This window comes from Suncus etruscus, chromosome 9 (assembly GCF_024139225.1).
Source record: "Suncus etruscus isolate mSunEtr1 chromosome 9, mSunEtr1.pri.cur, whole genome shotgun sequence".
NCBI classification, from domain to species: Eukaryota; Metazoa; Chordata; class Mammalia; order Eulipotyphla; family Soricidae; genus Suncus; species Suncus etruscus.
Genome location: NC_064856.1, coordinates 61,247,222 through 61,260,780, shown reverse-complemented (window position 1 = coordinate 61,260,780; position 13,559 = coordinate 61,247,222). Strand labels below are relative to the sequence as shown.

Here is a 13,559-nt window from a genome sequence, read left to right as displayed (position 1 = left end):
CCAGATAAGACCTACTTGGTATCCCCCAGAGAGATACTTCAATAAGTTGCCAGACTTTGCTACTACCTTAGCTGCATTAATCATGCATTTATTCTGAGAAGATACTTTTTGTGCATCTTTTATATGATATTCATACATCTCTGGGTGGAGTATGGGAATTATCACATGTGCCAGAAGAAAATCAAGGCCTCATCAATCAAGGTTTACCATTGTCTTGTGGCCAGTGAATAGTGGAGCAAGGAATACTATTTATTTTTATTTTGATTTTACTTTATTTTTTGAAGGGCATTGCACTATAAATTTCAGGAGTGCATGATTGCAAGTCCATGTGACCTGAAGTTCATCGCTGACAGATCTTCTAAAGACATTGATCTCTTGGTCCCTTAGGACTCATCCTTGTTATTTCCTTGGAGCAGGGATTTTAGTCCCTGGCTATTTGAATTCAGTTACCACTTTTGGTGTTGGAGTGATAGTACAGAGGAAAGGCACATGCCTTTTACATGGCTGACCTGGATTCTATCCCTGGCATCCTTTATGGCAGGGGTCTCAAACTCAATTTACCTGGGGGCCGCAGGAGGCAAAGTCAGGGTGATCCTTGAGTGCAAAGTCAGTAGTAAGCCTTGAATATTGGGGGGTGTGACCCAAACAACTAAAACAAAACAAATCAAAACAAAAAAAGATTCCTCTAGAGCAGGGCCACAAAATGTTATATGGAGGGTCGTTTGCAGCCCGCGGGCTGCGAGTTTGAGACCCCTGCTTTATGGCTTCCTGAGCTCCACTAGTAGTGATCCATGAATAAGCCCTGAGTACTGCTGGGTATCCCTCCCAAACAAACAAACAAAATCACAGTTTCCATTCTTGTCAGTTATCTTTTACCCTATTTTCTCAGAAAACCATGTTATATTTGTGTTCTTGTTGACTCGGCATGGGGTTATCCTATAAAGTCTGCCACAGGCTCAGTTACATTGGCCAGAGTATGGAGGTTCTGGACATAGACAAATTCCTCATATGCCAAACATGTCTTCATTTAGTTGCACTGTAATCTGGGAGCAGCATGAAGTGATGTGATGGGTTTAGAGTGTTCTTTGCAGCCAGGTGACTGTTACTGGAGGAACCAGGCAATGCTCAGCAGGGCTATGCAATGAAGCAAGAGAAAGACAAAAAGAGTGAGAAAAAGAGAAGAGAGAGAGATGGATTTACATACATCAGCCATTGGAGCTAAGTTTGGGTTTGAGTCTGGCAGAAAATGGGCTGCAATACGAGAGAAAAAAGCAGAAGCAGCCCAGTTGAAAGGCTGGGACAAGCATATCTGTGGAGGAGGTCAATTGTGGGGAGAGATGTTCCCACTTAAAGCCATGAGGCTTACTGGTCACCTCTCTCAACTTTTTGGCTAATGCTGTCTAGTGTATTTACATTTCCCTTGTGCCGAATTGGGGGTAAGATATCCAGTCTTCTCTCCTTATAACTCCTGAGATGGGACTAAGATCATTCTCATGATGGTGGTGAGAAAGGGAGAAGCTGGTCATGGATTATACAGGCAGGGGTATGCTCTAACTCACTGTCTTCTTGCTCCTTCTTTCTCCAGATGCTCCTGCCAAGCCTGAGGAAACAGAGGCTGAGCCCTTCACAGACTCCTCTCTGTTTGCACACTGGGGCCAGGAGCTCAGCCCTGAAGGCCGGCGTGTGGCCCTGAAGCAGTTCCAGTACTATGGCTACAACGCCTACCTCAGTGACCGCCTGCCTCTTGACCGACCCCTGCCCGACCTCAGGCCCAGTGGGTGAGCAGAGTGAGGGCCAGGTCTTGTGGACCTGCCTGTAGGGAGGGGGTCACCAGTGGACTGGGGAAAGAGCCAGGCCTGGACAATTGGATTTTGGACCCCATTTCTGCTTTAACTAAGGTCTGTCGTCTTGACCATCTCTGGACAGGTTTCTCTGCCACTCTGCCACTCTCAGCCTCAGTTTCTCCTTCTGCTAAGCAAAAGGGAATCTTTCTTTTATTAGTGATTATGGGGCTTAATAACCTAATTTTCTTTTGAAGGCCACTAGAATCATCTGGCATTCCTATTAATAAGTCATTTTAACCCAATTAGTTGCATTTTTATGAACAATTATTTTTTCTTCTATAAATTAGTTTTTTAAAGTACATCTGTCTTCCGGGGATAACAAATCATTACACCCAACAGAGGAGTCTGTCTGACTTCTCTCCATTATAAAGAATATTTCTTTAAGATTTGGTTGGAATATTTATGATTCCTAATTATTAAAAGCAGAGGCATGTATCATCGTTGAGAAAAATCTCATTAACTTTTTGAGCCCCCCACCCCTTCCTCTACAACTTCTGTTCTCCTTTCTCTTTAATTTTATGATTTGCTTAAAGTCACAAACCACAGTGAACATTTAGTTGAAGTTTTCAGGAAGCTGCTTGTCTCTCAGTCTGCAGGCAGTGTTCTTTTGTGAGAAGAGTTTTTGTTTATGACCATTTGCATTTATTGAGTACCTTCTGTATGGTGTGGAATCTGGGTTTTAGGGATAAAGGAGCAACTAGTATCTACAAAGGGAGAGAAAAGTGCATGTTCATTAATGGTGTTTATTCAGTAACTATTGTGTGCTGGCATAGTCTGACCTATGCATAGCACAGGGAACACGCAGACAAAAATCCTTTAATTTTTATCTCTCCAAGGAGAGATAATAAGCAAAGCACATTAAATACTTTGATGCTAGATGCCAATAAGTAAATATGGAGTAGGGGAAGGTGGGACTTTGGGAAACTGACCAAATGGTAGAGTAAATGCCTAGCCTTTGCAAGGATATGAATTTAATCCCCAGGTTTTTTTTTTTGTTTGTTTGTTTTGGCAGGGGGCATACCCAGTGACACTAATCGCTCCTGGCTAGGGGACCATATGGGATGTCAGGGGATCAAACCGCGGTCCATCCTAGGCTAGCACGTGCATGGCAGAAGGCTTACAGCTTGCGCCACTGCTTCGGCCCCATGAATTTCATCCCCAGTTCTATCCCTACTGCATGTCACCTACTTCTCAACACTATCAGGAATGGCCCCTATGTTAAAAAAATAATGAAAATTAATGTATATGGGGGAAAGAGATGACAGTCTAAAATAAGAAAAGTGGGAAGTATTAATGAGAGATCAGAAGGGACCTCAGTAAGAAGGTGATGTTGAGCAAAGAGCAAGAGGAGATGGGGAAGTAAGTCTTCAGGGTAACCTTTGCAGGCAGAGTGGCCATGAGTGGTAGAAGGTCTGAAGTACAAGTGTGTTTGGCATGTCTGAGGAGGAGGAAGGAGACCCATGGTGCTGGGGAGAGAAAAAATGAGGGGCAGCAGGAAAAGTGGATCTTAAACTCAACCATCCACCTCATCTGGAGCTTATAACTAATGTAGAGATTAGGGCTATTCCCCAGAGTAATCAGAGAAGTTTCCATGAGGGGTCACCTTATATGTGCATGGGTAAGACCAGTAGTTTTCAACCTTTTTTTATTTTGTTTGTTTGTTTGTTTTGATCACACCCGGCAGCACTCAAGTGTTACTCCTGGCTCTATGCTAAGAAATCACGCCTGGCAGGTTCAGGGGACTATATGGGATGCTGGGATTCGAACCACCGACCTTCTGCATGCAAGGCAAACACCTTACCTCCATGATATCTCTCCAGCCCCCATCAACATTTTTTATCCCTGTGTCCAGCCCACGGGCTTAAAACTCTCAGGAAAGTCCCACTGTGGCAAGTTGGGAACTGCAGGATGAGCTTTGGAGACTGATGTACCATGAGTGCTTATACTTCCACCAGAGGGTCCAGTGGGGAACAGGCAGGTCTATTGGAGACTCAGATTGCCACGTCTAGGTGTCTAGGTTTCCTATGATGCTGTGTGGAGAACAGACTGAAGGAGTTTGGGCAGAAGCATAGAGACTAATTATGAAGCAGCACTACATCCATAAAGGTGAGGTGGGGTGGAGGGCTTAGCCTTAGGTAAGCCTTAGGTACCGAGAGGGACTTGGATTCTGAATTTGCCTCGAAGGTGACTTTAAATGTCTTAGGGTTTCAGCACCGTGGGGGGTAAGTCAGAGACCCAGCAGAGCCTAGGGCAGGAGTGGCGAACACACAACTCTCGAGCCGCATGCGGCTCCCGGCCAAAATGAATGCGGCTCTTTGCCTCTTATCGTTAGTACACTGTGCCTCTTTGCCAAGTTTGGATTTTGTTCTGCTGCTTCTGAGGAGGGACCTCTGAGGAGAGATCTCCGAGCACGTAGTCCCGCTCCAGGCTGCGTCCTCCTGTCTCCCATCCCTCAGAAACAACTGAAGGGCCAGCGAGCGGGGGTAGGGAGGGGGACCCGTGTGTCACACGTTGGGTCGCATTTTGCCATTAGTTCTTAGTATGAAGGACGCAGCACACCCTCACCATCACTGCAGGTTTTTGACCCTCCCTCAAAATGGCAAAATGCAATATGTGTTTAATAGATTATTGTTAAAATTATATGCTATTGTGTGAGTGTTTGTTTTGGCAGGTCACTGCGTGGTGTGGCTCTCTGAATCTCACAGTTTAAAATTTGGCTCTTTGTGTCGAACTTGTTTGCCACTCCTGGCCTAGGGGAATAGCAGGACCCAGAGTCTAGAGGATCTTCAAGAGCCTTGACCATGGCTTTGATCCTATGCCATGGAAATTGTAGTCAGCTCTGATGTAAAACTCATACTCAGCTCAATATTTCTTTGTTCCTAATCAGAGAGGAAGGAAGAAGGACTATGAGGGAGGGTGGCTACTACAAAGGGCAACATGGCTGAAAATAAGCAGCATTTTGTGGGCTGGCTTTGTAGCACTGCCCTTCCTGGTCTTCTCACTTTACTCAGGGGTCTCAAACTCAATTTATCTGGGGGCCGCAGGAGGCAAAGTCGGGTTGATCCTTGAGTGCAAAGTCAGTAGTAACCCTTGAACATTGGGGGGTGTGACCCAAACAACTAAAACAAAACAAAACAAAAAAAGATTCTTCTAGGGCAGGGCCACAAAATGTTGTATGGAGGGCAGCAAACAGCCTGGGGGCCATGAGTTTGAGACCCCTGCGAAGAGAAGGAAGGGGCTAGTGTTTCCCTTCTACACTGAGAGGAGAAAACACAATAGCAGTAAGATGGCCTGTAGTTGGGTAAGGAGCGTAAGTTGGATAAGTCAGCATAACCTGGGCATTTCCATACCAAATATTGGCTTTAGACATTTGTTACTCTTGGTAACAAATGGTAACACACAGGTTTCCTGAGACCCACGTCTCCCAGGGCCACTCCTGCTTTCACTGATGGCAGTGCCCTGGAAGAGATGCAGAAATTTGCAGGGCAGACGGCACATAAACCAACCAGTTGCCTCTCCCAGTATGCTTAGAGCAAGTGAGTTCCAAGGAGAAAATGCCTATTAGGAAGCATCCAGAAGGGCCAGTCCCTATGTCTTGGCTTACTCAAAAGGGCTCTGATGGCTTCAGATGACCAGAATTATATAATTTTCTCCTAGACCAATGGAGAGAAGCAAGAACATTGCAGTAAGCCCTGCCCTTTATGGAAAGTTTTACAGTTCTTGATACAGTCATGCATCCTGAGTGTAGACAAGGCACCTTGGGCAGCCCCATTTTGCAGAGAGAAAATCAGAGGCTCTGTTAGAGGCAGTTTGAAGTCTCCTGGCCCTCTCTGCCAGGTCCAAATAAGACTCTCTCTCTCTCTGCTCTTGGGCGTAGGAGACTTGCCCTCCACTTTGCTGTACCAGATACTCCCAAAGTTCAAGAGCTGTTGGTGGATTACTGGAAACAAGGGTGTCCTGAGTAAAACACTGCTTCTCTTTGTGGGCTAGTTTCCACTAAAAACACACCCGCCTCACTTGTACCCAAGCCATTGCTTGATTTTTCCTTTTTAACTCACTGTGCAAACTGCCTTTCAATATCTTCACTGTCTTCCATAAAATTACTGAGCAGCCCATGCTGAGGGACATCCAGGCTATTTTATCCAGGGCTTCTGATCATAGTGACTTTCTACAGTAGGTGCTTGTCTGGGACACATACACAGCCTCCTTTTATTCCCATATTCCCCATATGTCACATACCAAAAGGGCTTCCCCCATATGGATCTATGTCCATATGCAGCTGGGTACCCACAATTTAAATTCAACTGATACTCAACTGGAGTTCACAGAAAATCTCCTTCAAGTCCAATAACTTCAGATGCCAGTCAGGGGTCTGGGTCATCACCCCATAACTGACAGACTGGCTGTCTGTTAGGGTTCTCTAGACCCCTCTTTGTATTTGGTCATTTGCTATGGCAACTTATCAGAACTTATGAGCTATGAAGGGAGCTGACTTAGTAATGGGACTCCAGGGTGGGAGGTGGCAGGGATCAGGGACATGGCCATGCTAACTCTCTCCTTTGTGTGGGAAAGTTTCAGCCGTGCCCCTGGGCAGTGAGCCAGGCTAACTTGGGGGCCAAGGAAGCCCTGTGCTGTAGCAGGCCCTGATGAGAGGGTATTTGAAAGAGCCTCTCTTTGCCAATCTGACCTCTTCCCTGTGAATGGAGTTTACAGGGACCAGACACAGAGCTGTGTCCTTGTCCTCATCTGGACTCTTATGTCTATGTAGAAAGGCCACCTTTCCTGGGGATGCCCTGTCACTGGGTTTGTGGAAACTCAGGATACAATTCCTCTCACTGCACTGGACCATCCAGGTGGAAAAAAAATTGAGGGTCCTTGGTGTGTTCCCTGCCCCTGACATCACCCCGAAAAGGTGATGAACTTAATAGAACTGAGCAGTTGTTTGAGCTTCTAACTTGGGTTGTGGAAAGACACTCAGTTCTCATGATTAAAGAGAAGAAAGCAACCTCTCAACCTCATTGGACCCTGTTCACTACTGCTACCCCAACACAGGCACCAAACACTCTGCACTTTCTTCCTGCTTCTCAGGGTCCCTCAAATACTCCTTCTCAGAAAGCTCCAACACGACTATCAAATCAAGGCAAACAGAGCGAAAGAACAGTTTGGGCAAGGCCAGGACCATAGTATGATTCCCCATGTGTCATATAGATCTGTCAAACCTTAGCAGATTACCCGCTTCGGATCCCTGTATCCTACTGCATGGAAATTCAATTTCAACTTAAGAAAGATTTTTATTGAATCACCAAGAATGACAAAGTTACAAAGTAATTCATGATTGGGTTTCAGTCATACAAGTTTCAACACAAATCTCTTCAACAATGTTCATTTTCTTCCTATTTTCCCTCTTCTGACACAGCTAAAATTTATTTTTTAATTATATTAACACTAGATTACTGGATTTGATATGTTGAATATGATCTAGGGATACAGTGTTCCCACACCATGCCATCACATCACCATCAAAGTGCCAATCTCTTAGCACCACAGAGGGCTGCACAGTCTCTGCATGCTCCCTGCCTTTATTTCTTTTCTTATGCAGGGCTCTTTTCACTGGACATTACTCTTTTCCTTTTCTTTTTGTTTCTCTCTTCCTCATTCAAGGAAAATTATATGGTTTCTTTCTTTCTCCTGGTGCTTTATTAAGTAGCATTTCTCTAAAGGAAGATATGAGAGAGATCAGAATCATTCTCATGAACGAGTTTCTTTTTCTGCCCAGGACATTTGGATATTGATAATATCATTCAAGGGCCACATAATACTGGCTGATGGGCTTCAAACAGCCAACATGGTCAGGGTGAGACCATTTACTTTCAATGCTTCTACCACCTACGGGACAATCATTCCCACCTACCCGATAGTATGGAAAGGGAAGAAGTAGGCAACATATTTGGGTGATTACTGAGAAGACAGGCTGGGATTGTGGGAAATAGAGAGAGAAAGCAAGAGAAAGAGAGTGCATATGTGTATGTATTTAAAGCAAACTCACTAACTCATAGAAGGTAGGGGAAGTCCCCACCCCAGCAGGTAGATTGTGGGGGCTCACCTCTGCTCCCTCATTGGTGCTGTTTCTTAACAGGGCACAGGGCAAAGTATAAGGACAAGTGCCTGGTCTTGCTAGTGTAAGGACCAGCCTTTGGGCATTTGGGTGTGAGGAGGATAGTGGGGTTGTCTAGGGCTCTAGTGTTAGGGCTGTCATGCTACCATAGCAACAGAGTGGCCTCCCTCCAAGGTAGCTCCGACAGAGCCTCTTCAAGGACTGCTTCCTGCCTCTTGATGAATGAGCCTCAGAGTCTCACAACCTGTTCATTTATGCTATCATCCTTCTCTCCAGTGTTTCTGGAGGAATGCCTCTTTTAGTGGACTGCAAACCCATGGGTGAGGTTCTGGGTTGGTTAAGGGAATAGGACACTCCCCACCAATGTGAAGGAGAGAGTCTGCGCCAGCATCAAGTATGAACGAACAGGATGGGTTACCACAGAAAGTGCATGGCTGGAGCCAGGTCAAGGGCCCCTGGGGTAAGTGGACACTCCCCAAGGTGTCAGTGTTTCTTCTGCCACCATCATGTGTGTGGCCACTAGTCTAAGTGTGTAGGTAGGAGAGCCCTGAGTTTTTATCTCATCCATAAATCTTGATACACAGTTGAGGTCTCTGACATTGGAGCTAGCAGGACTGACTTCTTGGGTATATGTGAGAAGTAGAATAAGGTTCTACCCTGGGTATCCATGTCCTAATCCTGCTCCCTTGTGAATCTGTGATGCCACATTGTCAAGAAGAATGAAGGTTGCAGATGGAAAGAAAATTCCTAACAGGGGGACTTAAAATGAAGGCATTTTTATGGATTATTCGGGAAAACCCAAATGACAAGTATACTTAAAAGGGGAAGAGAGAGTGGGCAATGTATATGACTTAAAGGATAGGTATGTGTGGCCTTGGATGGCACAGTTAGCAGAATTATGTTTGGTGGAAGTTTTCACCAGTATTTACTCCAAGAGCTACCATTCATTAACTCAGTACTAAGTCCTGGGCAAATTACTTATTTTCTCTTTTCTTACTTCATATTATTCTCAAATCTCTTTAAAGACACTTTCCTTACCTTCATTTTAAATAGGAGACTGAAATGTTTTTAATGTAAAGAAACTTATATCGGCAAAAAAAATTGGTTGTGTATGAGGGGTGGTAACCCTAAAACACATAAACATAAATCAGTTACTTCTAGTAATTATGTACACCTTAAAGATGGAAGAGGGTGAAATATCTAGGGTGGGGATGTTGCAGGAAAATATATGGGGGAAGCTGGTAATACATTTTTAGGGAAGAATAAAACTAAGAAGAAATTGCTTAGCCCTGAAGTAACCCAAAAGCAAGAGGAAAACATAACTTTGAGATACAAGTACTGAAGTCTTTGGAATCGGAAAACTGAGGTACAAACCAGAAAAGGTTAGACACTCTCAGAAAAAGGAAAAAATGAAGGGAAGTTTAAAAGTCTTGGTAAGAATATGAAAGAACCACCAAAGGTTCAGGGCTTTCCTCTGACACCAGTTTGACTTAAATATCTGCAGACAACTCCAGGTCAAAACTATGTGGAAAAACCGTATATAACCTCCCAAAAGTCATTTTCTGCTTTTTTCCACTCTAGAGAAGCCTGTGAATGTTCTCCCTCACATTTTTATAACTAAATTTCTTTAAAGAAAACTATTTTGCTTCAATAAAAAGAAACTAAAATAATATTTACTCTCACAATGTAAATTCATTTTGATAAAATTATTGAACATATCATTTTCTGTCAACAATGAAACAGTAACACACACTGTTTTCAAACAAAGACAACCTGCTTAAATTTCCATAGACTGTGCAGAGTATAGGCAATATTTTTGCTTGTTTCTTTGTCTTTAGAAAAGTACTTCAGCAGGTTTCCCTGGGGAGACTTTTCTAGCTTGGGATGGTGATTCTGTGAAAATGACCCAGGTGAGGAACTGTGTTCTTCATGAGAACAGTTTTTGGACAAAGGGGTAAAGACAAACAACTATATTGGTGTTTATACTACATCTCCAAGCACTATTGGGAGAAATACTCCTTCACTAAAGCACTCTTAGAAATATTTCTGGATCTTAAACTCATTGTGAGTCAATAGAATCATTGGTTACTCTTGAAGAAGTATAAACTTGAACCATATTACTAGATGTATAAGGGAGGTGATGATTTATTCTTACCACTCAAATAAGTATTTTGGAATTGAACTTTAAGGGATATCAAAACATTTAGAAAACAACTCAGGAAAGAAACTGGACAACATAACAAGAAAATGAGGTTGCTATTTAGATGATAGAATAATATCTAAAGTCTGATTCCAAAGTAAGGACAGTCGGGTTCCAAAAATAGTTGATTCAGCAAGTTATTCCAGCCCCTCTCATAAAAGAGTTGGACTGTAATCAGGGAGAGCTCTCAGAACATTGCCTGAGACATAGCAGCTGCTGAGTATTTGGTGACTCTCACCTAGGTCTCTGATTTATGGAAGGGAAGTTAATCCCACACATGGTTAAGAATTTGCTTTAAGGCAAATTTCTTTGTGATTTATTTTTAGTAGATGTTTTATTATATGCTTTTCTATATCCTTATATAAACAGAGTTGCATAAAAATTTTTCAGGCTGAAGGGTCGCAGGTGAGGAGACCTGAATTAGCACTGTTCTAACCCTTTGCTTCTTTGCCTTCTTTAGCTCTCCTTGCTGACCTGTTCACCTACAAATGCACCCTATAAAGACGTTCTATCCCTTCGGCAGCTTTTTCATCAGAGCCAGAGTATTGTTTCCTAGGTGGCTGTCTATGTAGCCCCAAGGAACTCATCTTGTCTGGATTTCCAAGCTAATGTTTCAGGAACAAATGATCCCCCTGCTTCCTGTTGGCTGATTACATTTGATATGATTCCTTTCCCCTTGCCCTACTTATAGTCCTCATTTGAGAATACAGACCCTTTCTCTGAATAGGTAGTCACCAGAAGGGAAGTTTATACAACCTCTGCCTTAGAATGGAGGCTGCATGTTTTGATGATTGCATCTGCTTAGTAGTTTACCTATCAGCTATTCTCATGCCATAGTTGGTTCTGATCAGGCTAGTCTTCCTGGGATCTCCCCTTAATGGCCATCATCACCTCTGAGCCCGATATGGTGTCTTTCCAGGTCCAGGAAGTGTCAACCCATTGCGCACTTTGTTCCTAGGCTGATTCCATAATTTGTTTTTTTCTTATAGTCAGGCTGGGAGTAGGTTAAGTGTTTTATGGAAAGATTTTCCCATTTTGCTGTTCATGGTGGAATTTCTGCTTACATGAGCTTTCATAAACCGAAGTCATTCTACTATTACTGCTTTTATTTTTTGGTGCCACACTGCAACGCCAATGCTTAATCCTGGCTCTGTGCTCAGGGATCATTTCTGGCTCAGGATGTGATATGTGATGATATGGAATGCCAGGGACTGAACTAGGGTCAACCACGTGAAAGACAAATGCCTTACCAGCTGTACTATTTCTCTGGCCCTCATTCTAGTAGTTGACTCATACTAGTCAAACAGTAAACCATTTAATTGTTTAGCCAGATCCACAGTGCTCTCCGTCTTAGTGCTCTTCACTGTGGACATTGGGTGAGGGTCTTAGAATACTGGTGTGTTGAGTAGCTGTGGCCACAGCCTCATGCTACTCTAGATGCAGTAGAGACATTGATATTTGCCACAGAACCATGCAGTTATCTGTTGCAGGAGCATATGAGTGGTAAAACAGAACAGCCGGGGTGCTGTGTGACTCCAACCCAAAGCTTCAATCTCTACCCAGGACTTCAACTCTTTCCTGATTGATTCTGGCTGTAGTGATCTCATGGGAAGGGTCTAGTTCACCCAGGACCCCACAGATGCTTGGAATTCTTTATCAGCTGATATCCACACACCATCACATAATATAATCATACAAGCAGAAACCACATGTCTGATCTCTGAAGGACAAGTAGATCAAAAATCTACAGACTGCCCAGATAGGCTGAATCTGATTACTCTGACATGTTTCTGAATCTTTGTGTTTCATGGAGACCAACCCCTCACACTTCACTGGCTGATAATGTTTCCTTCCTTTCTGTTGCCTTTTCTTCTCTTCTGCTTCCTGACTTCTAAGGGCAGCTTACTTCCCACCTGCCCATGCAAAGGATCTTGACAGAGTTGCAGCTTCTTTATAAACCTTCCAAGACACAGAGCTCCTGTATAAGGTGACCCATACACTTGCCTGTCACCATTTGGAGCTCGCAATAAGTCTCTGGTTCCATCAGTCTTTGGAAGGTAGTGAGGACACAAGGAGAAAACATGGAAGTTTTTGCAGAGGGGACCAGATAGCTCAAAGGGAGCAAAAAAGGTGGTTAGCACCAAGTACTCTTAGTTCTTTGCTGGCATTGCTTCTGTCAACCTATAGACTTTTTCTGTCAATCTTCCATCACCATTGACAGCCCAAGTGACATCTCACATTGCCTCTCCTTCCAGAGTTCTGGGATTTTGCCACCCTAGGGCTTTACCGGAAACTGGAGTGTACATAATAGGAGAGATGCAATGAGTATTTTTAGCAGGGCTGTGACTAAAGGCTTTGGAGAGAAAGGAACACAGAGTGAATCCCTGAGAGGTAACCACCCTTTCTGCCCAGTTTCTTTTGTTCATTAAATGACCATGATATATTTAACATACAGGGTTGCAGAAAGGAATAATGGAGGAGGATGAAAAGTAAAAGTATGTATGCATTTCTTAGAAAGATAAGGAATAAACTGATTTTTCAAAGTAAATAATAAGCATGAGCAAAAAAATCTTTTAAATATTATTTCCAAATATTCAGTGCATACATCAGTGCAGAGTCTGGGCTTCAAAGGCAGCAATTACCAAGCTACCTCTCACATCCTAGAACTTAGGAAACTAGAAGCCCAGTACAGGGAATAAAAAAGTTTGCTGCCCTCAACTCAAGAAGAATCTCTGCACTACTCTTCTCCTTGAGTTTGATGCATTTGTCAGCAAATGGGAAGCTGACAAGCCTTGGTACTTACTAATCTGGAAAGGACTTCAACATTGTTTTCAACCTTCTCATGCATGTGGACATGCATGAAATGATGATGATGATGGAAAATGATAATCCATGAACTGACAATGATGTTTTCCTAGGACAGGTGAAAAATTTCCAGACTGGCACCCCTACTACTATGCATTCTTTGAGCAGCACCTTGAAGGTGTTGCACCTGTGTTTCATGGTCTCCATGAAACACAAAGATTCAGAAACATGTCAGAGTAATCAGATTCAGCCTATCTGGGCAGCCTTTAGATCTTTGATCTACTTGTCCTTCAGAGATCAGCACCTTTAAGGTGGTCAGGACATGTGCAGGCCTGGAAGTTGAAAATCACTGGTTTTAAGAAGTGCACCTAAATGAGACTTGGAGAAGATGGAACATGTTCTAAGGATACAGTTAGGAGGATGGTGACCAGGGCGGCTACTGATAGAAGGAAAGACCAGATTCTTCCTGCTCATGAGAGGAAGGAACATACTCTTCTTCCCAATGGAAGAATTATCAGGCTCTTCCCAGGGCTTATGTTCTGACATGCGGTCCATAAACTAACAATGGCTTCCTGTGACCACAGCTGCAGGGAAG

At 43.5% G+C, this 13,559-nt stretch overlaps 1 protein-coding gene across 1 annotated transcript in view; it reads left to right on the top strand.

The window, feature by feature from the left end:
• Nucleotides 1-13,559, top strand: part of GALNT18 (polypeptide N-acetylgalactosaminyltransferase 18) — a 345,921-nt gene that overhangs the window by 164,642 nt on the left and 167,720 nt on the right. Inside the window, exon 2 of the mRNA XM_049781017.1 lies at nucleotides 1,586-1,778. Within this exon, the coding sequence (XP_049636974.1) occupies nucleotides 1,586-1,778 (193 nt within the window). The remainder of the gene's footprint in view (nucleotides 1-1,585; nucleotides 1,779-13,559) is intronic.